Source organism: Macrotis lagotis, chromosome 7 (genome assembly GCF_037893015.1).
Source record: "Macrotis lagotis isolate mMagLag1 chromosome 7, bilby.v1.9.chrom.fasta, whole genome shotgun sequence".
NCBI lineage: Eukaryota > Metazoa > Chordata > Mammalia > Peramelemorphia > Peramelidae > Macrotis > Macrotis lagotis.
Genome location: NC_133664.1, coordinates 153,295,108 through 153,322,847, shown reverse-complemented (window position 1 = coordinate 153,322,847; position 27,740 = coordinate 153,295,108). Strand labels below are relative to the sequence as shown.

The window sequence follows — 27,740 nt, the reverse complement described above, 5'->3', positions numbered from 1 at the left end:
CCCTCAAGTTTGTAATGTTGGCATTTACTAAACTCTTTGCTGTTCCTCAGCCTACAGTCAACTAAATCTTGACATAATACCTTTATAACATTTCTTGCATCTTGACTACTTCTCTCATAACACAAATACCAGTTAGTTTAGTTCAGATCCTTGTCACCTCTTACCTAGATGAAACTGCATCAGCCTCACATCTTCTTACCACTTCAACCCAATCTACACACTGTTAAAGTAATTCTCCTTAAGCACAAATGTGACTATATGATTCTTATTCCACCAACTCCAGTGCTTCCTACTATCTCCTCAACAAAACATAGATTTCTCTTTAAATTTTAAAAAAATCTACTGAACCTCCCATCCTATCTCTCCAGCATTGGTGAATAACACTTTGCCTTTCACATTCTATGATCTGGCTAAATTCACCTTTTCCTGGGCTTCTTACAGGACATTCCTTAACTCCCCACAGGTCCAGTGTCTTTGCCCTGATCCTTCCACCTGTTTGAAATAAATTCGCTCCTTATCTCTACCTTATCTCTACTTCAGAGTTTCTCTCTTTTCAGGAAGATGTTGCTCAAGCACAATCTTCTACATGATTCTTTTTTTTTTTTAGGTTTTTTGCAAGGCAAATGGGGTTAAGTGGCTTGCCCAAGGCCATACAGCTAGGTAATTATTAAGTGTCTGAGACCGGATTTGAACCCAGGTACTCCTGACTCCAAGGCCGGTGCTTTATCCACTACACCACCTAGCCACCCCTACACTACATGATTCTTTTCATGATCCCCTAACTTGCTAGGATTCTCTCTCAGACTTCTTTGTATTTAACTAGTTTATATCTACTTAAAAATTTTCACATTTAAGCTGTAAATATCTTTGTTTGTATTTGTAGTCTCCCCCATTAAAACCTAAGCCCTTTGCAAGTGCTAACCTTAGGTCCTAGTATACGGTGCCTGGCGGAATAGTAGAATCTTAAAATATACTTGCTGATCAACAGAACAATGGCCTGAGGCACTTCAGGATTTTGAAAAGTCTCTTAATCATACATAATAAAATTAAATCCTCTGATAATCAGATTAAATTATTTTCAGTATAATCTTTTAAATTTGTAGTTTATTAATGTATAGTAGAATTTTTAAACTTAAAATGAGAAAATTACAAGATGTTTTACTTAAATAAATCACGAATAGGATGGTCATAACAATTATAAAACAAACTTGGAAAGTCAGCAAAGGCTACCAAGATGATTTAGAGAGTTCTAGTCTATAGTTCCTACCAAACAAGTAGGACTTAGTCTTAGTATGTAAGATATAGAAGAATTTTAAAAATAAGGTAAGATTCTAAAGAAATAAGCAAATTCAGACAACGAAAACATTTCATACTTACCATTTGTTTTTCTTGTTAGCCATGCAGCAAAAACAAAAATAAAATATTTTACTGCTTGTTTTACCAACTACTTCTGTCTTAGTAATTTCAATCCCCTTTAATTTAAAAAAAAAACGGCAGTACTTGCAAATACCTTCTTTAAATTAAGAATTCTTAGAAATATCACACTATGTCAGAGGTGGAAAGGTCCTAGGAGGGCATTTTAGTCCAATCTCTATATAATAATACTTAGCCATATATAATAATACCTAGCCTCTAAAGTTCCTTTTCAGATCCATGTCTACAACTTTACTTTAAGAACTCCACTGAGGGGCAACCAACAAACCATGACTGCCTTGGGAGTCCATTCACTAATGATTGATTATATCTAGTATAAATTTGTCTCTCTGCCTCTTAAAGCCAAGGTTCCAAAGGACATAATATGTATCTCATCACACCAAGTTTCAGTAAAATTGAAGAGGTTATATTTGCCTACATAAGAGTAGAATATATTCCTCTTCTACTTATTTTAGGGGTATGGGTAGATTGAATCGAGAGGGTTCTCTAAGAATCATAATGACATAATGAAAGCACTTCTATTCTCTACTCCCAGAATTCTCAGTTGAATACCAGTTTAGGAACTAAGATTGATTTTTCAAATTCGTCAGAATGAATTTTTATCCCTTCTTTTTGTGAGCCTATCTTATCATTTATTCCAATTGATGAGTACCTTCAGCTTTACAAAGTTTGATCTTCTGGGTTGCAGAGTTTAACTGCCTTAGTTTTTCATTTTTCATGAATATGGAATTATCCTGTCTTAGACACATTTCTCCTTGATATTTCTCCTGGTCATTTGCAAAACTTGCTATGAAGTCTGTTTTTCTTGTGGCAATTTGTGGATTCTCTAAATGTGCTTCACTAGACAGTTTTCTTTTTATTATTTACTGCATTATGGCATTCATCTTTTTTTTAAAGAACTTTTCTTTTAAAGTTCTGGAAGATCCTTGATCCTAAAGTTTTTTCTTCAGTCAAATATTTAATACTTAAATTAATTCCCAATTTAATGAATAAGTTTTTCTTATTTGTTTGTGCTGTAGTTTATTAAGAGTTTTTTTCCCCTTCTAAAGCTATCTTTAGTATTTTAGCTTCCTTTTGTTTTTGTTGTAGTAGTTGCTCTTCCTGCCTCTTTATGGAATACGTTGACTGTCTCCTCCTCTATGAACCATGATATTTAATAGCAGTGAAGGATACCATGTCAAGACCAGTAGTCTACAGTACTGGATGCCATGAGCTTATGGACATACTTAAAAAAATCCTAATTACATGAAAGGCAAACTATAGGCATTTTTCATATGGCATTCTACCTTGCCTGGAATTATGAAGATAATTAATGATTTTGCTCTCTCCAGTTTTGGTTGCACGTTCTACTCCTGGGTCTATTGAACAAGTTTTTTGGTCATACAACCAAATTATGTCAAAAACGAATACTTTTGTAGCATCACAAACTCAGAATATTAACTCATGGATGATACAAATAAAAAAGTAGAGAATTCAGAGATAGATTGTCAAAGTCTTAGATGTAAATTTGAATTAAATTATTAAGATTTTTGTTTTGGGGGGAATGAGAGAAGGGGGAAAAGAACTATGAAAACGACTTAGCTTTGAGATTCTGAGTATCTGGTACTTCTTGAGAATTAAAGCTGAGTATACTTAATAGCCTTTCATTTTTTTATACTCAATAAACTATTTAAAGATCTAAAATTACAAAGGAAAAAATCTCTCCCCACTTTGGAGTTGAATTATAGGTTTACTCTTCAGAAAAGCTGTTCAAAATATTAGAATAATCTCTGATTCTACAATACTGACCTAACTGAATTTTTATACTGAAAAAATTGAAGCTAATCTCTATCAGTTTAACTTATACTCCAGATTTACAAAATAGGAACCTTAAGAATTCCAATAAATAATAACCTATATTTCAAGTCAGATTTGGAAGAAATTTTTTTACTTTTCTCAAAACCGAAAATTATATTAATATGAATATAACTTACAATAAAGGGAATTTTTCGACTATCCCGATATAAGTTCATATAACCAATATAAAGTATAAGTGCAGCAATGCAGTATAGAAAGACCAAGACGGCAAATGTAACATAGAACTGGGCAGAAGAAGAGAAATCTCCTATAAGATAAAAGCTGCTCCAAGTTTCATTACACAGCTGTTTATTATCTTGTGTAGAAAGTGAAATCTGATTCAGCCTGAAAAAAAAATTAAAGCAATTAGGTTTATCAAAGGAAAAAAGAGCTTTAAATACATTTTCATAGTAAGAAGCAACAGCCCAAGTAGCCCAATCAAATTCACATCACAGACTCACAGAATGCTAAAGCTAAAGGAACCTTAGAAATTATCTAATACAGTCCCATTAATTTTAAAGACAAAGAAATTTAGGCTCAGAGAGGATGTGAATTGCCCAAAGATGGTTGATGGCAAGGCTAGAACTAAAATCCAACTCTCCTTGTTCCTAGACTAATATTCTTTCAACATCAGACTGCCTCTCTCTCTTTCTGGTAGACAATTTTAAAATTAATAATAATTATGTGTGATAGTAAAATAATTTGGTTGGTAAAAATTAGTTATTAACTAGAATTAAATACACATACATGAATTCTACTTTTTTTTTGCAAGGCAAATGGGGTTATGTAGCTTGCTCAAGGCCACACAGCTAGGTAATTATTAAGTGTCTGAGACCAGATTTGAACCCAGGTACTCCTGACTCCAGGGCCGGTGCTCTATCTACTGCACCACCTAGCTGCCCCTGAATTCTACTTTGTGATACAGGCTTCTGTTCTGTTGACTGTTTGGGCTTTAAAGTACTGTAGATGCCCCCAAGAGCCAACTGTTAAAACATTTATTGGCACACTTGATAAGAGTCCAAACCAAATTTAAATGAATCAAATTTTGTTTGAGAGATAACACTCTATTCCAACAGAAGAAACCACATATATTTGATTTTACAGAAATATATTCCTAACTTGATTGTGAACAGAATTTTTGATGATCTTGTTTTTTTAAAAATACAAAAACACAAATATGAAGCAAATTTATAATTGAAAATCTTATTGTGTCAACATTAATAAAACTAAAACCTGCAGATAGGAAAATATTAAAGAAAAACTTGGGGGTGGGAGAGAGGATGGATAAACACACTTACCTGAATGGATACGCAAAGTGAGCTTCAACTGTTTGATTTTTATCAAGACCGTGGCAGGAAACTAGGAAACTCGTTTTGCCCTTAAAACCTCCGCAGGTGGCAAAAGAAAAAATGGAAGCTACCTACATAAAAATTGAGATAGGACAGTCTTAAAATCTTAATTATCAGAATACTAAAGAAAGAACTAGAATCAAACATAGTTTAGACAAACGGATTAAAAAACTACATGTTAGTGAGTATAACTGACCCATAAATAACATCTTACATGGTTTACTATGTTGAAGTCCATCTACCAAGAGAGGCAAGTACAGTATGGTAGATTACTTTTAATTAATATGGAAACCTATTAAATGTTAAGGAAAACTAATATTACCATTAGAATACTGTAGTGGAGTTCAGTACACAGTCTCATGGCTTTTTAAGAATTAAACATGATACCTCTAATCCTTTTTTACAAGAAACTATTCAAGTTAGGCATAACAGAAAGGTGAGGCAAATACTGGGGTGGGAAGGGAGGCCAGAGGAAATGGATGCTTTAAGGGGTTTAGAAGGCTTAATTTAAGAATTACCAAATATGAAAAATATTGTAGAGAAATACTTTACCTTTGAGACATTTTAAATCCAACTAATTACTAATACAGTAATCTTTCACAATACTTGCATTGGGCTATATGTGTGAAGAGATGGTTCATCTAAAACATGTTGTGAAGTAGTAACAACACAAAGTCACATGAAAAGTTAAATCACAGAAATAAAGCTGGAAATGGAAGTGACTTGCCCAAGGCCACCTAGTAAGTAGAAGAACTAGGGTGTGCTCTGTCTCAAACTCCAGCATTCTTTCCACTGTACCATACAGATTCAAAAGCTAATAGTACAACAGTAATCTTCCTTAAAATCCTCAGATGTTTCATTCTAGTATGGAGGTGACTGTAAGTGTAGAACATACCAATAAAGCACCAAAACTCTGATTTAAGTCCTACTAAGCTAGAGGGACAGCAAAGTCTTTTATAACCTAGACCTCTACCTTTTCCACTCTTCTTACATCTTACTCCCCACCCCCACCCCCCACAATAACCCTTCAATTGGCTGTCCTCTCTGACTGGAATGCTCTCCTCAGTTCTGTTTCCTGACTCTGGTTTTCTTTACATCCTGACTAAAATCCCATCTACAAGAAGCCTTTCTCAATCCTCTTCCCTCTCTTAATTAGTTCAAATTTATCTGACATATAACTTGTCTATTTGTTGTCTCCTTCTACTAGATAGTGAGCTCCCTCAGGATGCAGACTATTTTTTTGTTGATTTTTTTATCTCCAGAAGAGTAGGTACTTAATGCTTACAGAGGAACAAGAGGGAGTCTACTTCAAACAGCTAGATGACAGACCTAGCAAACCAATAGTTGCCACCAAAAGTTATGTTTTTTGCTACACAGAATCATAAAGCCATCTAATAAGACCATGAGAAGCTATGATTTGTGTCTATTTAAAGAATAAATCAGAGAAGGATAGAGTAAGCAACAAATATACTCAGGCAAGGTACTAGGATAAAAAGGGCCAGTTGGTAGTTTACAATCTAATTAGGGAGATAAGGCATATAATCTAAATATACATGTTTTTGGGAAGTGTACATGTGTACACAAAGTAGCATATTCCAAGTGATCTACAATCTACTTTGATTGCTGATACATGCAAATTTACATATTTATAAATAATGTATGAATACAATCCAATTATGCATATTATAAAATCTAAATAGAGAAATGAAAAAAAAAAAGATGAAATCACCACACATTAGTGGGCAACCAATTGAAACCAGCTAACATTAATGTGGAATGGGTCCAGTGGCATGACTGCACAACCTCTAAGATTTAGACTTGTCAGGAGACATGAAAAGAAATGAAATTGAATAGGAAAATTCCAGAGGTTAGGTTCATGGAAAGTGGTAGTAGGTCAACAGTAGTAAAATTGTACACAAAATGGACCATATCAATAATGAAATTAAAAATCCTGTGGTTATCTCACAGAGAGATTCCTGACATAAAACTCAATCCATCACCCAAATTTGGGAAACTGGAACACAGTCAGAAAAAAATAGGTTTAGATCACCTTCTTATAACACAAAAAACTAAAAATGGATACATGACCTAAATGTAAAAAAAATCTTATCATAAACAATTTAAGGAAGAACAGAAGGAATACCTTTTACAACTGTGGATCAGGGAAGAGTACTTGCTTATAGAATAGAAAATTTTCAAAGCTAACAATTTGGCTTATGTATAATTGCAAAATTTTTGCACAAACAAAAGCATTAATGTTAGAATTAGAAGGGAAATACAGTTAATGGAGAAGGCCTGGTGATTTTTTTTAGTAAACTTCTCTGATAAAGGTCTCATACTAAAAATATATAGAGAATTGATTAAAATAAATAAAATTGAGAAGCATTCCCCAATAGGTCAATGGTCAAATGATAGAAATAGGATTTCAGTTTTCAGATAGAAATCCAAATTAAAAAAAATGTTCCAAACCATTAATAAGAAGAGCACTATATACTGAACCTTGAGGATATGCATTAATATTCATCTGGTTGGCAAGGATGAGGAAAAAGTAAAATGGCAATTAAATGTGGGGGGGTATAGGAGGAAGTGATAATAAAAAGCACTTTTGGGAGCACAAAGCCACTAAAAATAAAGTATATCCTCTGACCCAATAATATCAATATTAAGCACACACACCTCTAAAAGGATAAACTTTTAATTGTAGCACTTGTAAACAAAGTGTATATCTACATTAATGTACTATTGGTGGACCTGTGAACTGATTCATTCTGGAAAACAATTTGCCACTTTGTCCAAAAACCTATACATAATCTCTGATCTACAGTGTTAGCTCTGCTAGGTATTATATCCCAAAGAGATCAAAGAGAAACAGTACTCATAAAAAGAAAATATTTATAGCAGCTATTTTTATGGCACCAAAAATTTGTAAATTAAGTGATTGAAGGAATGGCTAAACAAGTCATAATATGAACGTGAAGGAATATTCTGTATTTTTATGGGATGGTTTCAGAGAAACCTAGCAAAAAAGGTGAACACCTCTGAAAGACTTATAGAACTCTTATCATAGCAGTGACCAACTAATAATCCAGATGATTTATAATGAATCAATGCTACTCATCTCCTACAAGAGGTTATGGACTCGGAAGACAGCCTGTGATATATATGCTAACTGGGAGGAAAAAATGGTCCCAGGCTCAGTAACTGAGGAACACAGTCTATGGCTGAAAAAGCATATATATATACAAACAATTCTGCACAACAAGAAGATATTTGTCCTTTGTTTTTTGAAGAAGACCATGACATCAGGGAGGTGATGCTGTGACATGCATATAAACTGGATTTGAGTGAAGGGGGATGGGCTAAGTCACCGGCCTCATTTTCTCCTTTGGAGTCATCTGGATCCAATGGCCAGATACGAAACAGGACTGGAGATGGCTTAAGTGACTTGTCTAGCATCACATAACTAGTAAGTGTCAAGTGTATGGAGCTGGATTTGAACTCAGATCCTCCTGACTCTAGGGCTAGACAAACTCTACTCACTGTGACACCTAGCTGCCTCTGCATGGAAGATTTTCTTAAAGGGAAGGTATAGAGGAAGAGGTGCAATATATCAGGAAATATTTCTCTAGACAAAGTAAGCTATAAGCACAATCTTGGAAGAAGCCAAGAGGCAGAGGAGGTGGTTGGAGAGAAGGGCAAGTATATGAGAGATGTTTATGAAGATAGAAATGATAAGACCAATCAATGAATTTAAATATGGGAAATGAGAAGAGTTAAGAGTTACATACAAAGTGAAATGAACAGAATCAGAACTATTTGTAAAATGTCTACAATATTGTAGATGAAAACAACTTTTAAAAATTAAAACCCCTTGACTTGCATGAATCGATCAAATGAAGTGAGCAGAAGCAGAGCACTGTACACATTAACAAGACATTGTGTGATGATCAATTTTGATAGACTTAGCTCCTCTCGGCATTACAATGTACCAAGACAACACTAGAAAGATTTGTGATGGAAAATACCATCCATATGCTATGGAACTACTATTTTCACTTTAAATTTTTTTTTTAAAATTTTTATCTAAATTTCCCCCCTTTTGTTCTGATTCTTCTTTCACAACATGACTAATTAACATGGAAATATATTTTAAATAGTTGTACATGTATAACTTGTATCAGATTGCTTAATGTCATGGGAAGGGAAAGGAGAAAAATGTGTAACTCAAAAGCTTACAAAAAAATGAGTGGTGAAACCATACATGTAATGGGGGGGGGGGAGACTTTAGACCTTCATGACTCCCAATGACAAATGAAAAAGCATACCTCCTAAAACTCAATGAAATGAATAACAACCCCCCAAAAAACCCCTGCATCATAAGGAAAAATAACTACAGAGGACTCAAAGAAATAAGGGGAAACTTGTATCAAGTGATGAGTGAAAAAACTCTACCAATGTTTACAATGACAACTAAGGAAGACAACATTAAACTACCTCTTTTCTTTTAACTAACAGTTGCACCTACCATCAGTTGTAATTCCCATTTCCTATCAGTTATCCTGCTTTTGGATTTTTTCCCATCAGGCCCAGTCCCTGCCAAAGCACCATCCAACCTCAAACCCACAAGCAGCCTCACATACTTTTTAGGTTTCCTTTTGTGTATGGTCTACCCCCATCTTTGTATTTGTATCCCTGGGGCTCAGTTAACCATCTGGTATATAGTAGGTGACTAATGTTAAAATTAAAATAATTTCCTTGCTTTTGAGAAATAAATTTGTCAGCTATGTTAAATGAAAATTCTCAATAACAAGTTAAACTTTAAAAATTGAATGTGATGGGTAGGCTAAAGAAAACGAACAGTCTTATAAAGTAGAAGGTAAAGCAGAGATAAAAATCACAAGAGCTGAAAAAGTTGATAAATTGATAGGTTGGAGTCCTTTGACTGGATTAGTATCACATAAATAACAAGGCAAAGATTAGTGGAGAAGAAAAATGAGTCAGATATTAAATTCCTTAAAAACAAAGAATGGCAAGGAGGCCAGCATATTATATAGAAAAGGAAGGGAAGGATCTGGAAAAACAGTAAGGCATGAAAGAAAGCACTACTAAGGATAGGAAAAGAAGTATCTTGGGTTTCTATTAGCTTAAGAGTAGTTAATGAGACACGAAAAATAAAGGGAGTTTTGTCGACAATAATGGGAGAGGCTGTTCAAGAGGATTTGAGGGTTGAATGGATTGACATAAAATTTAGAAGAGGAAAGAGTTTTTAAAAAAAATAGGCTGACAATGAACTGATGCTGAGCAAGGTGAGCAGAAGCAGAAGAACATGTACACCCTAACAGCAACCTGTGGGTGATGATCAACCTTGATGGACTTGCTCATTCTTTTTTTTTTAAATTTAAATTTATTTTTTATTGAAGATATTATTTGAGTTTTACATTTTCCCCCCCAATCTTGCCCCCCCCCCCCCGAATGCACTCTGTCAGTCTTTGTTTCCATGTTATGCCTTGATCCAAATTGGGTGTGATGAAAGAGAAATCATATCCTTAAAGAGAAGTCTAAGAGGTAACAAGATCAGACAATAAGCTATCTGGTTTTTTCTAAATTAAAGGGAATAGTCCTCGTACTTTGTTCAAACTCCACAGCTCCTTATCTGGATACAGATGGCACTCTCCTTTGCAGACAGCCCGAAATTGTTCCCAATTGTTGCATTGATGGAATGAGCAAGTCCATCAAGGTTGATCATCACCCCCATGTTGCTGTTAGGGTGTACAGTGTTTTTCTGGTTCTGCTCATCTCACTCAGCATCAGTTCATGCAAATCCCTCCACGCTTCCCTGAAATCCTGTCCCTCCTGGTTTCTAATAGAACAATAGTGTTCCATGACATACATGTATCAGTTTGCTAAGCCATTCCCCAATTGAAGGACATTTACAGGATTTCCAATTCTTTGCCACTACAAACAGGGCTGCTATAAATATTTTTGTACAAGTGATGTTTTTACCCTTTTTTCCTCATCTCTTCAGGGTACAGACCCAGTAGTGGTATTGCTGGGTCAAAGGGTATGCACATTTTTGTTGCCCTTTGGGCATAGTTCCAAATAGCTCTCCAGAAGGGTTGGATGAGTTCACAGCTCCACCAACAGTGTAATAGTGTCCCAGATTTCCCACAACCCTTCCAACAATGATCATCATCCTTCCTGGTCATACTGGCCAATCTGAGAGGTGTGAGGTGGACTTGCTCATTCCATCAGTGCAACAAACAGGCACAATTTGGGACTGTCTGGGATAGAGAATATCATCTGTGTCCAGAGAAAGAACTGTGGAGTTTACAAACTGTTATCTTATGTAATTTTGATATTTCTTATACTTATTTTTTCCTTTAAGAATATTTCTCTCTTATCACATTCAACTTAGATCAATGTATACCATGGAAACAATGCAAAGACTAACAGACTGCTTTCTGTGGGGAGGGAAGCGAGATTAGGGGAAAATTGTAAAATCAAAATAAATATTTAAAAAATTAAAAAAAAACAGGCTGACATTCTTGTCTTCTTACAAGAATGAAAAGCCACTGCGTGTGCAAACTGTGTTTCTATTAGGCTTTTATTTTTTCCTAGCATTATAAAGGACATTTCCTTGAAAATAACTTGTTTTAGGGTTTTTTTTTGAAGGCCAAAATTATTTCAAATGAAGGACATTTCCTTGAAAATAACTTGTTTTAGGGTTTTTTTTTTGAAGGCCAAAATTATTTCAAATGAACTTCTGTATATTTCCAAATTAAGCAACTGTTTCATTTCTAATTCTCTTAGAAAAATATTACAAAGGTGAGGGGACTAGGGCGTGAATACTGCACTATCAAACTGAAAAGATGTGTTGAGTAGTTATAACTGTTTCCTCCTTCTTCCATCTGTGTTATAAAGGTTGGTAAACTTTAGAGGGTGGGAGGAAGATATTTAGGACATAAGATGGCATTTTTGAGAAAAGAACAATAAAAACTACTTTTTAAAAAAGCATATTTTTCTTCTAATTTTTTCCCTGAAACAATTAACAAAAAATTTTAAATCCAACCAAACATTCTTCTCCTTTTCTCAACCCCCCCCCCCAAAAATCATCATTATGTTCCAGGCACTATGAAAAGATTTTTTAAAAAGGGCTACCATGAAATACCTAAAATCTGTTGGGAAGAGAAAACCAGCATACATTTAAAAAGTGCAGTCCACCAAATCTTATAACCTTAAGTCCTGCTCAAACACCTTCCTTGTGGCATGGGATTGACCCTTGGTTCTCAGCATTAAACATGAACTAGCCAGCAAGGACTACAAATTGAATAAAGTTTTGCTTGTAATCCCAGGAATAGACTGCTCCCTTCTGTGAGAAGATTAATCTCTAAAGACTCCTAACCTAAGAGAATATGGCTATTGTATGAAACATGGCAATCTATAAAACAAAAGAAAATTTAAAACAGCCTAAAATGCTCCCTTCAGGACTCTCCTAGATTATCCGTTCTGTTCCAGCTTCATTTTCTGGCCCTATTATACTTATCAACAACATCTAGCATATGTTAAATGCATAATAAATGCTTGAAGACCAATTACAATCCACTCAAATGTATTCCCTCTTCAAAGTATGCACCACCAAAGTATGCTGGGTTAAACTAACCTTCCCAAGATACAGTTCTTGCTTACATGACTACCCTGGCTCAAAAACAGTTCCCTTTTTGACTCTTTCCATGATCTGGTTTTAACCTACATTTCCAGTTTTATTGCACATTACTCTCTCTTCACATAAGTTTACTTTTAAAGAGGCTATACTGTTTGTTCTCCATGACTTCACATAGACTCTCCCCTACAGCTGATATGCACTCCTTCCTCACCTCCATTCTCAGAATCCTTTTCTTCTTTCAAGGAAACCTATCCAGATTCTTTCTCAATTTTTTAGTGTCTTTTTCTTCCTCAAATTATCTTTTACTTTTTATGTAGATGTTCTTTCCTTCTAAATACTAAGTACTTAGAGGGCATACTTGGCCAGTGTTTTTCTCTTTGAATGTGCCTAGCACTTTAAATGATCAATGACTATTTGTTGTAGTTGTCAAAGTTGTCAATAGCAAATTACTTCTGTTTATTAAAAAGACTGAAAAACATAAGCAATTGATTGCTGATAAATACCAATGACCTATCTTCTCAAATAGATTCTTTTTTAAAAGGAATTTTTACTTAAAAAAAATTTATTTAAGGCAATGGAGTTAAATGACTTGCCCAAGGTCACACAGCTAGGCAATTATTAAGTGTCTGAGGCCATATTTGAACTCAGATCTTCCTGACTACAGGGCTGGCGCTCTATCCACTGCAACCTCCTAGCTGCCCCTCAGATAGATTCTTAATTTTATCTAATATGATCTTTCACTAGATTAAGAATGTTATCCTTGCTGGGCTTACTCTACCTTCACTTTCATTTGCCTTTCTAGATAAGACACTTGCATTAAGCTCTACCGAAGCACTCTCTAAGGAGGGCAGTTTCTTCTTTTAGTCCTCCCAACTCAGGTGCAGAAAAAGGATGTTGAATTTTGAGTCAGGATTCAAAAGAGGTCACCTCCCTCCAAGGCCTACTAACTCTATTACTGGTGTGCTCTTGGGGAAGTCACTTAATCTCTTTCAACCTCAGCTTCCTTTTGTAAAATTATAAGAGAAAAGTAAGTTCTCTATCTCAAAATTTTTGTGAGGAGGCTGCTTCATAAATCCTGAAGTACCATAACTGTTATATACCAAGCAATCCATGTTCTTTGGGGAGTCATACCACATATACTATGACATCCTCTGCTTATACTTGAGGTCATCTACCTCCTTCAAGAATACTTTCCCACTTTGCTCAGAGATATAGAAATTGGCTAACAAACTGATGATCTAAATAGAATTTCTTGACTATTTCCACTCTTGTGTAATAAAATTCACATTTTGAAGACTTTAATCATCTAATCTAAATGCCCCTTTTATTCTTGTTTCCACTTCCAGGATCTTGAATTCTTTTTTGGTTTTGTGTTAAGTTTTTTTTGCAAGGCAATGGGGTTAAGTGGCTTGCCCAAGGCCACACAGCTAGGTAATTATTAAGCGTCTGAGGCTGACTTTGAACTCAGGTCCTCTTGACTCCAGGGCTGGTGCTCTATCCACTGTGCCACCTAGCTGCCCCAGGATCTTGAATTCTTAAATTTCTCCTCTGACCACAGTCTCTTCTCTTTCTTCATAAAATACTCCTGAAGAGACTATTCGTTTTCATCCCAAACTCCAATCCCTTCATTTCTTTTTTTTTAAACTTTACTTACCTCCTCAGAGAATTCATAGTTGGTATAATCATCAACAGTCTTGCTGATACCCCAGAACTCCTCAATCACTTTTTAGTTGCACCAACCTTATTGACCAAACAAGGATAACCTTCACCATATCAGCTTTCTAGGTTTCGGGGCTATAATAACAAAAGCTGACATTTTCATATGTCTTAAAGGTCTAACAAAGGCATTTTACATACATTATTTCATTTGTCCTTTACAACAGCTCTGAAGAGTGGATGCTATAGATATTTTTGTCCTCATTTAATGAATAGGAAACAGAGACTTTGACTTCTCATTAGGTTAAGTGACATTTAAGCATCTTAAAATGGAATTCAATTATTTCCTGGCTCCAAGGTCCAATAATCTTCTCATCACAGCAACCTACTGAATGGGTCCTCTACATCATAGTAATGCTATTATATTTAACCTTACATCTAAAACATTCCCTTATAATGGTCGTTTTAATTCTTTTTTACCAGTCGCAAATAGCTATCTTCAGAATATCACAAAGATAAAGATTAAGGAATTCCCTCAACTCCTTTGATCCATACCCTTAAAACCCTTGCTACCACTTCTTTCCCTTTCTTTGCTCTTGACTTTTGTTTTATTTCTTCCTGGTCCTAAACCTTCTTGCTTGGAAACTCACCCACTATTTTCCCAGCTATCTCTCTGGTAGGCTCCCTGCTCTCCAGTCTCTATTTCTGGCTCCAGGACTCAAGCTTTCTTTCATTCAGTGTTACCTGTATCTCTGATTCATAAGCATTCATTTGATCTTTCTAGTGGGCCTTTCCTTTTCCCAACTCTTAGTTCTAAGTATAGTCCTATTGCTTAGGACATATAATAGTGGCTAGTTGCTTAATAAAGACTAGATGCTTATTTCAATCCCCATTCTCTCTGACTTCCCATTCAAAAACACACCTCCTTAGATTACTAGCCCACCTTTTAAGTATTGTCTTCCCTAATTAGAACATAAGCTTCACAACTGTATTCTATATTTCTATCTGCGTTTCAATTCCTTTTCCAGTCAACAAAAATACTTTTCTTTCTTGTCAGAGTCAAACCTTGACATCACTGAGAGCTACCTTATAGCTCTCTTTTTCACTGTTAAAGCTCTACACAGAGTTGTCTACACCAATTTTTACTACTTTGATAGTCCAATAATCTGGATTCTACCCCAAACACTTTACTAAAATGATTCTCTGTGGAACTTCAAACCTGAAATTCCAACTACTTATTGTATATATTATCAAGCAAATAATGTACGTTGGAACCTCAGATTCAACATAACCAAAACCAAGGCATTTCTGACCCTAAATTATGTTCCCCTTCCTGACTTCTTGAATCAGTTCATTACACAATTATTCTTCCAATCAACCAATCTCAAAATCTAAATCATATGATTCTTCCCCCTTTACTTGACATATTTAATTATCAAATCTTTACAATTTAACCTATATACTGTTATAGTTTATTATATCCTGTTTATACATCTCATTTTCCTTTCCTTACCATCATCCTAATTCAGGACTTCATTACCTATCACCTTTAATACTGCAACTTTACAATTATGGGTCTGCTGAATTAATTGAGGAATGGTGTACATAGATGCATATAGACAGACAGACCCTTAAAAAATTTTAGACTCTGGAGGTGTCTAGGTACTGTGACAAGCATTTTACTACCCACATAGTAACCTGCAGAAATCTACTGATGCAGAGAATTATACTACATGGGGGGGGGGGGCAGCAGAGATTGCACAATAATAACAAAGAAGATAGGTTTATTGAATATAACTTACTATGTTATGATCAGACAATGAAGGTTTATATATTATATGTAGTCCATGTGAATCATACACTAATACCTGATGTGTTTTAAAAAGCCCCAAAGGGGTGGCTAGGTGGCACAGTGGATAGAGTTCTGGCCCTGGAATCAGGAGTACCTGAGTTCAAATCCAGCCTCAGACACTTAATAATTACCTAAATAATTACCTAGCTGTGTGGCCTTGGGCAAGCCACTTAACCCCATTTGCCTTGCAAAAATCTAAAAAAAAAAAAAAGCCCCCAAAATTAACCAGATAGAATAACAGTGACTTTAAGAGAGATTATAAAAAAAATTCCACTCTCTCTTGGCAACACAGCCCCAAATGACAAATTCCATAACCTGATTCAAAGACCCTGGAGGAAGACAGAAAACAGAAAGGTAAACTAAAAGAGTGAAAATGCCTTTGGAAACTTCTAAAATATTCAGAAGAAGATACTGACTAAATGGAAGACATACCTTCTAAGTGCTGGAGAAAGAGGAAAGAGGGAGTAAAAAGAAGACAGTTTGGAATGATGGAAAGAGATGTGGTTTCTCAGTCAGAGTATAGAGGTTCAAATCCTTTTATTGTATTTCAGTCATTTCCAATTCTCTGTGACCCTGTTTTGGGAGTTTTCCTCGCAGAGATATTAGAGTTCTTTGCCATTTCCTTTTTCAGTTTATTTTACCCATGAGGAAATTGAGGCTGGTTAAGGGACTTGTCAGCTAATAAGTATCTGAGGTCAGATTTAAACTCACAAAGATGAGTCTTTCTGATTCCAGGCCCAAAATTCTAACCACTAGGCAGCCCAGCTGCCTGTTCAAATCTTATCTTTCTGATATTCACTACCTGTGTGACCCTTGCACAAGTCATTTAAAATCCCAGAAGGTATTTCTATTTCCTATTTCACAGCACTGTTTTACAAATGTTGGACACATCACAAATTATCATTCTCATTTGAAAACTTCTGATGACTTTCCATCCCCCCCCCTTTTTTGGATCAGACACTTGTGATTTCATTTGTGTATGAACTGCCAGTGAGGAAACTTCCTTTCTACCAAGGCAAGTCAGCAACTGTTCTGCAACTAAGTCTTACAGAATATTGAGAGGAAATTGCAAAATTAAGTTGTCTTGACCTGAGATCTATGAATACTATGTATTAGAGGCAAGATTCAAAGTCAAGTATTCTTTAACTGAAGGAAGCCTAATTGCCCCTCCTTTTTTCCCAGTAGATCCCTATTGTCCAATAGATAAAATTTCAAATTCCTTAGTTTGACATCAAAATACTTCTAGAGTCTGGTCTCAACCTCTCCTTTCCAGTTTTATCTCACACTCCTTTCCTTCCTATACCTTATACTACACCCAAACTCAACTATTCATTACTCTTTACACACCCTCCCCAACATTCTAGGCATTAAAAAAAAAATGGAGTAAAGGCAGGGAGTTAAAAATGTACTTTGTCCCCTTCATGTTCTGATCAACTAGTTCTTGCTCAAATGCCACCTCTTCCTCTGATTCCTCTAATCATTCCTAAATACTTACCCCTTCACAGAACCAGAGGTGACAGCCTCTAGTGTTGAACTCAGAATTGTCTATTTCATGAACTCTTATCTTTTAACTTGTTTTACAATTTATTAAATTTGTCTCATGCTCATTCTCTCCCCCTCCCAAAGAAGTTATTTGACAAAGGGATGTCCTTCCCATCTTTAAGGATTCAATAAATATAATCTAAACTGTAATAGAATGAATTCTCCCAAGCTACATATTCTCCAGTCAAGTTGTAATTTCATCAAATTGGGTGCTCCCTCTCATGACAAATTACTACTGTACCCCCTCCATATCTGCCCCATTCCTGACCAAATTCCCCAAGGAGGAGTCTGCCTAATAAGCTGAAAATCTTCTCTATATTCTCTTCAAAACCAGTAGATCACTATAAAAAATTAATCAGATAGTATTAATTATATGTACCATCAAGTTTTGTAAGACACAAAAAGATCATAAAGCAGGGTCTCTGCTTTCAAGGTGGTTATGAATTGAGAAAGCTAGGCCCCAAAAGTTAAACAACACAATCAATCATATGATAGTCCTCATAAGATGGCATTATAAATTTATCAAGTGAGCAGCTTATGTTGTTAGCTTATATTTGCTTAGTACTTAAAGATTTACAAAGCACTTTCCCCACAATCCAAGATATTTAAATTGTCCCTACACAAAGATTAAAAAAATCAGTCCTAGTCCAATACAGTTTACAATTAAAGAAAGGATATATTTATAAACAAATAGGAGAGGCCAGGAGAAATAGACATGACAGAGATAGTGTGGCGTAACCAGACTGAGTGCTTAGCTTGGAGTCAAGATTTAGGAACCACCTCTCAAACTAGGTGAGTATCCATGAGCAAAATCACTTATCTCCTTAAAGATTAGCAACTATTTACTAAATTATAGATGGGGTAAACTATGGAATTAGAGAGGGAAACTAGAAATCATTGGTAGAGAGGTGAATTAAAACATTTTAAGGGAAAGGAAGGGGGCCTAAGCAAGGTACTCCTGGAAAGCTGAGATGGGAAAGTTGGGGGGGGGGTATTTGTTACAGAAGAGAATAGAGAAAAAAGGCAGCATCTGAGCTTTTTCAGAATTTCAACAGTAGTCAATACTGAGAGTAAGTACATTCCAAATGAGATGGACTCTAAATGCAATCAGATCAAAATGCTATCAGGACACATCTAATATTTCAGTTTGTTTTTTGCCAGTGACTAAAGAAGAGAAAATAGAATGGAAAAAAATATACCATGGAAGGTCAAAGTATTGGTTAAGGCAAAGCAATATGTCATTTTTTACTGGCAATATTTCAAGGATTTTTGAACTAGTGAGTAATAAATATTTGTTCAGATTGTATGAAGATTAGGGTAAGGATAACTGGAGACAATTATAATCACCCTGACAAGAAATCAAGGCCCAAACTTGGATGCCAACAGTGAGAATGGAGAGCAGGTGAACAGATGTAAAGTTAAAGACTGAATTAATGTATAAGAGTCTACAAAAGAGTGATAAGATTGTAGTAGAGAACGTCACAAAAAGGAATGAAAATAATAACATTCATCAGTCATATCATTAGGGTTTCAAGTTGTAAAATAATTTCCAGAATTTAATAGCTAATTTACCGTCACTTAAATAAAAATTTAAAATTACTGAAAACACCTAAGAAATGCAGAACAATTGTCCCTTCTACATCACCAAGGTTAAGCATGTAGCTTCATCTCCCATTAAGTAGAAAATCTGCAGAAAAGTTTTTGATTCTCCCTTCATACCAGAGAAGCAGTCTGAATTATGGTATAAAAAGATAAAATATGTTGATATTATACAATACTATACATGCATTTATACAGTTATTTTATGAATTTCTGAGTTTTTAAATTTTTCCTGTATCATTCTTCTGTTGTCCTTTGTGTGCCATCTGTGACTTCTATAAAACTACCCCCAAAACTCCCAATTTCTTAGGTTTACCCAAAATACAGTCAAAAATGGAAATGGGGAAAACTGCAATGCAAAATGGGCTAACTGTACTAGAAAGATTTCATTTAATCTACTTTATTAAACTAGACATAGATATGAATTTGGAGAGAAGACGATAGTAATTTCCTTGGTCTTGTGTACTTAAAATAATACCAATGACTTAAAAGGCATAAATGTCATACTTTTCAAATTTGCAGTAGACAATGCTAGAGATAGCTAACACATTGGATTATAAACAGGATCCTAAAAGATCTCTGGGTTAGAACACATAATTGAAACTACTGGAAATTTATAAAGTTGTACTCTGGTGTCTTTTTTTGTGTGTCAGGATAGTTAGCCTAGAACCTAGATTCTCAATGAAGTACAGGCTGTAACAAAGTAGAAAACATTCCAAATAGGATGTTGGCAAGAGACTATGACTACTTTTGGAGAAACAGCTAATTCAACAAGAGGCTTATCATCAGTAGGCTAGTCAATGGGTGCATGAATTCCTTAAGCCACAAAAATATGAAATATCCTTAGTCCTTTAGGATCCTTTCTCTAGTTCCTTTTCTGATTCTACAGAGAACAAAGAGTGCTAAGAAGCTGTTTTCAGAGTATTAACAATCGATAGCCATAAACATGGGATCTTTGTTCATATTATAAAAGGAACTGAACCATATCAATCTTGAAATTTTCACCAAAAATGGAACCAAAAGACAAAATGAAGTTAAATCAAGGAATACATCAAAGGAAGTCTCATTGTTTCTTTCAGAATAGGTAAATAAAGGAGATAGAATAGAATCTGTTTTCATCATACATCCAAAACAAGAAATATAATTTCATAGGTGATATCAATAGTATCACCTTGAAGATAAACATCTGCATAAAGATAATTTTGAAGATAATTTCAGTCTGTTCACCAAGGTCTGCTGCTGAAGTTCAGAAGGCAGAGAAATTTTATGAGGAATTAAATCTATATTAGTGAGTATACAGACAACACTTTAGTAATCAATAATTTACATGCAAAAGTAATGATCAAGTAGGGCAACAAAAAATGCTGGAAAATAAGAAAAAAATAAGGCATTAGATCAAAAGAGCAAAGGTGTCAAACACACAAATACAGACTGCATGGAGCTGACAACTTTACTAGTATGACCAGATCCCGATTAGAATATAACTGGGTAATCTATATCAAAATATACCAAAAAATATTAGAACTGAGGTGTCAAATTCAAGGACAGCAAAACTCAAGTGCTACTTAAATCAAATGAAAATATAACTGAGAAATGTTTAATAAAATAAAGAATACAACTTGGATAACATTTATTCCAGGTTTTCTAAGACAAACATGGATCCATAAAGATGTTTCTATTCCAGTTTTTTTTTTTTTTTTTGGTTTTTGCAAGGCAAATGGGGTTAAGTGGCTTGCCCAGGGCCACACAGGTAGGTATTAAGTATCTGAGACCGGATTTGAACCCAGGTACTCCTGACTCCAGGGCCAGTGCTTTATCCACTGCGCCACCTAGCCGCCCCTCTATTCGAGTTTGACACCACTTTTGTAGGACATATATAGAGAGGACAGCTAGATGGTGTGGTGGGTATAACAATGGCCCTTATGTCAGAGAACCTGAGTTCAAATCTGATCTCATACTCTTAACTTGCTTTATGACAGGGCAAGTCCCTTCACCCTGATTTCCTCGAATCAGTCGGCCAGATGGCTCCAGAGGAGAAAGTGAGGCTGGTGACTTAGCACAGCTCCTCTCACTCAAAACCCAATTCACTTGCTTGTCATGGTCTTCTTCAAGAATGAAGGACATTCAATTGGAAAATTGCTTAGTAAACTGGTACATGTATGTCATGGAACACTATTGTTCTATTAGAAACCAGGAGGGATGGGATTTCAGGGAAGCCTGGAGGGATTTGCATGAACTAATGCTGAGTGAGATGAGCAGAACCAGAAGAACACTGTACACCCTAGCAGCAACATGGGGGTGATGTTCAACCTTGATGGACTTGCTCATCCCTTCAGTGCAACAACCAGGGACAATTTGGGGCGGTCTGTGATGGAGAATACCATCTGTATCCAGAGAAAGAACTGTGGAGTTTTGAACAAAGACCAAGGACTATTAATTTTAATTTAGAAAAAAACCGATCTTATTGTCTGATCTTGCTATGTCTTATACTTTGTTTCTTCCTTAAGTATATGATTTCCCTCTCATCGTATTCAATTTGGATCAATGCCTGGAAACAATGTAAAGATTGGCAAATTGCCTTCTATGGGGTGGGGTGGGGGGAGGGAAGTAAGATTAGGGGAAAAATTGTAAAACTCAAAATCAATAAAATCTTTGAGTACAAAAAAAATAAAATTAAAAAAAAGATGAAGGACAAAATCATCAGAATATAAAGAATCTCTCTACCTTTAAGTTACCAGTACTTTCATTAAGAAGTGAACCAGGGGTGGCTAGGTGGTGCAGTGGATAAAGCACCGGTACTGGAGTCCTGGGTTCAAATCCGGCCTCAGACACTCAATAATTACCTAGCTATGTGGCCTTGAGAAAGCCACTTAACCCTATTGCCTTGCAAAAACCTTAAAAAAAAAAAAGACTTTAAGAGACTTTAAGAAGAGATAAAGAGGTTTAAAAAATGGGAAATGTTTATATTAACAAACAATAAATACACACTATCACTATTTTCTTAGGAAATTTAATGATAGTGGACAATTTCAGAGGAGAACTTTATAAATTTAGAGTGAACAGGATTATATGAACAATATTTTTGGGAACATTCTAGAGAAAAACAACTTTAGAACTCTCATCAATAGTGCAAATGACTACAAAATGAGCCACTCGGCTCTTGACAAATGACAAACTTTAAAAAGATATATTTTGGGACATGGCTAATATGGAATTTTTTTATACTATGCGAACAGATATTGAATGTTTAGTTTTTCATCTATTAAAATTTGCTCAATGGGAATGAAGATGGCATATTAATTTTTAAAATAATTTCTTGAAAACTTAATTCAGTTTCCTATTTTGTCATGATATGGAATCTGATTGAAGAATTTAGTAATGGATAAATAAAAGGCTTTTTAATGAAAGTCTTTAACTATCATTACCAAAATAGTAAGCTACAACTTTTAAATTTGAAGATTAATCTGGCAAAAAAGTATAGAATGGATTAGGAAAGACAGCTGGGGAGGCAAGACGATCTTTGCCTCAGAAACTAAAGGAAATCTATGTAGGGTGTAGGTTTATTAGCAGTGGGAATAAAATGACCCATAAAAGACACCTACTAAATACCTCTTTCCTGGACTTTATGCCAGATGTTATAAATAAGATCAATAAAGAAAACTACATCTAAAAACTGAGATCCCATGAAAGGGAACTTACTGCAGCTAATCTATTCCACATTTTAAAAATCCTTATAACGATGTCTCAACTTTTCTTGGAACAACTAATATTTCCTTAGGGTAGAGGTTCTCACTTTTAAGAACCTCAACTTTTAGGTGTTACTCTCATATACATACACACACACACACACACACACTCTCTCACTCTCCTAAATTCACTCCCAAAATGACTCATCTAATAGCACAAAGATGTTGGCATTTGAAGAAAGTGAACTGAATTCAAAATTTCACCTTCTGCACTTTAGTTGTGTGACCATGATAAAAATATTTAATTTAATCCATTCTATGCTGGAGTTTCTTCAACCGAAAATGTATCTAATGCTTGCATTATCTTGTCACAAAGTATTTAGGATTAAATGTCACCATAAAGCCCTATAATAAATGCAAGCTATTATTATTTTACTTGATATTACAGATTAGCAGTACTAAACATTAACATTGATTATGTAAAATCCTCTAAGGTTCTGAAATGATTGAATTGCTTCTCCAGCTTCTATTAGCAATTTTCTGACTTGGGGTGTGGTTTTGTGTAGGTGTAAGATTTATTTTTTTAAAGTGATTTTTAAAGATTAGATCAATAACAAATTGGATACTTAGTGATGTTTTTTGTAATGTACACAGATTTTATTTATTATTTCCTGAGAGGCAAAGGGGAGACTGGTACATATTGTTTGGATAGGGATTTGGTAGTCAGGCTGTGAAATATAACATGGTAGTTAACAGCCTTATTTTGAAGAAAATAATATATTTGATATTTCTGATCAAAGGTGCCAATGCTTTCTTAACTGCTATACTCAATGGCCTTTCCTTAGGCTATCTTCTATTTCCATGGTCTTTCACTTTGGAAAAACTGGGTCTTTTGGTCCTGAGTTTTCATATTTGATTTCTTGAAAATATAAATAGTTTTAAAGGAGTACAGAGATTTCAAGGACCAGTCCCATAGTGCTTCAAATGGAGTTACTGGACTAATCCTTTAAATCCAAATAACTCAGGTTTTCACTGAAGGGTCAATAACAGCCCCCCAGCTTCCAAGGCTCATTGTTTAGGTCACCTAATGTGTGACTATAATGTAAACTAAACAGCAATTGCTTTCAGTCTGAACCTGAAATTTTAGAGTCTCTTCCAAACTAGTACTTTTGTAATGGTAAATCACAAAATGGTAAATCTTTGGTCTCTATTTTTACCTAGCTCTAGGTAATAGAAAAGGCTTTGCTTACAGGAACTGAGGCCTGGGAACGACCTTAAATTACCATTGGACTACCATGACTCTGGAGGTGGGGCTAAGACTGAAGACTACCCAGCTCTCTTAAGTCCAATTCACTCATATATCAAGGCAGCACTCTCAGGATGTCACTCTCTTTCAGAAGGACAAGCAATAAATTCAAACTGTAAAATGAGGGGAATGAATCTCTAAAATTCTTTGCAACCTCAAATTCCAATCCTATTATCTAATTAACAATAAAAAATGTTTAGAAAATACCTCAGATGAAATAAATTTTTGAAATCTAATAACTGCTTTTCAACAAAAATTGAATTCACAAGCAAATTTGTAAAGTAAAACTAGCTAGCATTTCTGGTGTCCAAAATAAAATACAAACACTATTTCTACAATCCTTTACATATTACAAATAAAACACAAGGTTGTCCCCCAAATCTTAATTTAATTAATTATTCTATAAATCAAAAACTGGGGAAAAACTATTTTTGTCTTTCTTGAAGATGACCATGACAACCACATGAATTGGGATGGGGGGGGTAGGGGGGTAGTATCTTCTCACCAGTCTCACTTTCTCTTCTACAGGCATCAGAGTTCAGTGGCCAGATAAGAATCAGGTTGACTGGAGTCAGCCCTGGATTAGAGGCAATCCAGATTGAGTGATTTGCCCAGGGTCACACAAAACACACACACACACAAACACCAAACTCAAAAGCTGGGACCCTAGACAACTGTTTTTTAGAAAACTGTTTCCAAATCTATGAAGAAGCAATTCTTAATTTTAAAAATGATCTTATTTAAAAACTGGGCTAATCATGTCTTAGAAAGTCTTGTTTTCAATATGATAAAGAGTCGGGAGTTGGAGAAAAGTCTTTTATACAGAAATTTGGTCTTCAAAAACTTAAAGATACTAAACAAATTGAAATAATGTTCTTAAGGCTGCCAGTATTTTATGGAATACTAAGTAATAAAATATCAGAAGTAGTTTATTATTTACAAAAACATTTTTAGCTTTAGCATAACAAAAATGAAGATGAGAAAACAAACAGGATTCCATTTATTACATGCTAGGGCTCACTTAACCTCTCCCTGAGTTTCAGATTCCTAATTTGAAAAATAAATATAATATTTAAAATCCATGTTATTAGATGTTGCAAGGCAATATATGTTTAGTTATATGTATACACACATATGCAAACACACACTTACTCACAACACCTGTTATTATACTAGTGAGAGTTATACTTCACTTTTAAGCAAAACTGAAACCTTGGTCTAACAAAGCCACTGAGAGTAGGGTGCGAGATGAGGACCAGTAAACGAAATTGTTTATCACAAAGTCCTAGGGTGTTTGAATTGAAGGTGCTGTAAAACAATTAAAATGTCCAAGAATTAAACTTAATAATATTCATCACTCTAGAAGGTGTAAATGCACATAGACTGCTTTTTAACACTTTTAAAACAGAAAGTTCCCACTCCACCCCCAGGCAACAGGCATCAAAAGGGACTGGCAAAGAACTAAAACTAAATTCGATAGTGACTTAGCCTTCAAAGAATTAGCATTTAATAATGCTAAAAGCGGTCTTCCCATAAAAATTCAACCAGTTGCAATAAAATTCTCCTAAGGATCTGTCAGCCATTTGGGTATCTTGAGAAAGTTTATTTCCCATGAAAATGCATAGCCACTCAAAGCATATTTAAAGAAACAGTGTGGGGCAATGGAATAAGCACTAGATTTAGAACTGGAGAACCTAGGTTTTGAATCCTGGCACCGATATTACTTCTCCAGTGACCTTGAACAAATCACAACAACCTCTGTGGGTCTCAGGTTCCTCATCTATAAAATTGATATAGATTGAAATAGATAACCCCCCCCTTCCAGTTCTGTTTATATGATGTTATTATTGGTCCTACTAGAAGCATTCTAAAATTGTTCACTTTATAAGGATGCATTTGAAATTCTGAGAATCACAATTTTAAAGACATTAATAAATCTAAGAATAAAAAAATTGTATAATCTAGAAAGCATTAACTGCAAGTTTATTCTATTTAGTATTATAATATTTAACCTATTAAATTAACAAAAAACAAGACTTGTATAGTAAAGAAAACATCAGACTTATGAGTCAGAAGCATTCCTTCTAATATCAGTAATTAAATGTGACCTTGAGCAAGTCATTTCATTGCTCTGGGTGTTTCCTCATCTGTAAAATAAAGGAGTTTGAAGAAACTCTATAAAGTCCCTTTCAGCTCTAATTTTACATTAGATAAACCTACTTGGGATGGCTAGGTGGCACAGTGGATAGAGCATGGGCCCTGGAGTCAGGAGGACCTGAGTTCAAATCTGACCTCAGACACTTAATAATTACCTAGCTGTGTGGCCTTGGGCAAGTCACGTAACTCCACTGCCTTGCAAAACAAAACAAAACAAAAAGAAACCTACTTAATAATTTGTGACTTTTTCTCCTTTTATTTTTGTGTCAAGCACTGTTTGGTTTATCCCCCCCCCTCCAAATACTGGGCTCAATATTAAACACAAAGCCCTATAACCACAAATATTCTCTAGTGTCAGAAAGGACAGTCACCAGAGAGCCATAGCTTGTCTTTTCAAACTTCCTGATAAATTCACTCTAAATTTTATAAGTAGATTTTTTTAGTGGTGGGGGGGGTTGGGGGAGGAAGAGATTAATTTATTTGTACATGAGCTAAATGACAGATTGCCAAATATTTAAAAAAAGCAAACATCTTCCTATCTGATTTCACAAATGGCTTTTCCCAACCAGCACCATTCCTATTTTATTCTAGAAGCCCAAAGAAATAACAAACTGTTCAACCTGAACTCAAAGTGTTTCTTGGCACAATTTCAGTTTTCTGAAACACTCACCAAAGGCACAGACCAGGGAATGGTGATGGGAGCACAACGAAGTGCTTATCACCTTTCACCAAAACACAATGATAAAGAGATATTATTGTCAATGTTATCTGGGGCAAACTTATCCTACTTGTTACAAGATGCTATCCACAAATACAGCCTTGAAAACCATCCTCCCGAACACACACTATTTCAATATTCTTTGATGTCCAGCAAAATTTCCAACCCCTATGAGTATATGTAAAAAAAAAAAAATCTGCAAGGATGAACTGATGCTGAGTGAGATGAACAGAACCAGAACATTGTACACCCTAACAGCAACATGGGAGTTAATGGACTTGCTCATTCCATCAGTTCAACAATCAGGGACAATTTTGGGGTATCTTTGATAGAGAATGCCATCTGTATCCAGAGAAAGAATTGTGGAGTTTGAACAAAGACTTATTACCTTTAATCTTATGTAATTCTGCTATCTCTTATACTTTATTTTTTTCCCCTTAAGCATATGATGTTTTTTAATTTTTTTCTCTCCCCTTTATCGCTCAAGTGAGTCTAGCTTGGGGGGGGGTATTTTGTTTACTCTTAAACAAGAATATTTTATTAATGTATAAAAAAATTGTACAAAATGAGAATATTAAATAAATTTTAAAAAAGGATATGATTTTCCTCTCTCATCACTGCTTTCTGTGGGGGCGAGGGAAGCAAGATGAGGGGTCAAATTGTAAAATTCTAAATAAATAAAATCTTTCTTTTATTAAAAAAAAATCTGCAAGATGAAATCAGTGCTTCCGAAAAGTTTTTAAAGACCGTGGGTGTAGAAAGGCAGGGAGAAAAGGCAGTCCTCTGTAGGCAGGAGCTCAAGGCCGCCCCTCTGTAAATACCCACACGCCCACCAATCTATGGACTCGGGTGTCCCCCAAGTCCAAGTGCCACAAGTTTTAGTATCAAACCGCACTAAGGCTAAAAAAACCCAGGTTTCGGCTTTAATGGTTTTAAACAGCT

The 27,740-nt window shown here is 35.1% G+C and overlaps 1 protein-coding gene across 1 annotated transcript in view; it reads right to left on the bottom strand.

The window, feature by feature from the left end:
* The window catches only part of SYPL1 (synaptophysin like 1), a 31,933-nt gene that overhangs the window by 3,034 nt on the left and 1,159 nt on the right, over window positions 1-27,740 (bottom strand). The window contains exons 3-4 of the mRNA XM_074193945.1: window positions 4,569-4,690; window positions 3,408-3,615 (exon numbers count right to left, since the gene is read on the bottom strand). Of these exons, the coding sequence (XP_074050046.1) occupies window positions 3,408-3,615; window positions 4,569-4,690 (330 nt within the window). The remainder of the gene's footprint in view (window positions 1-3,407; window positions 3,616-4,568; window positions 4,691-27,740) is intronic.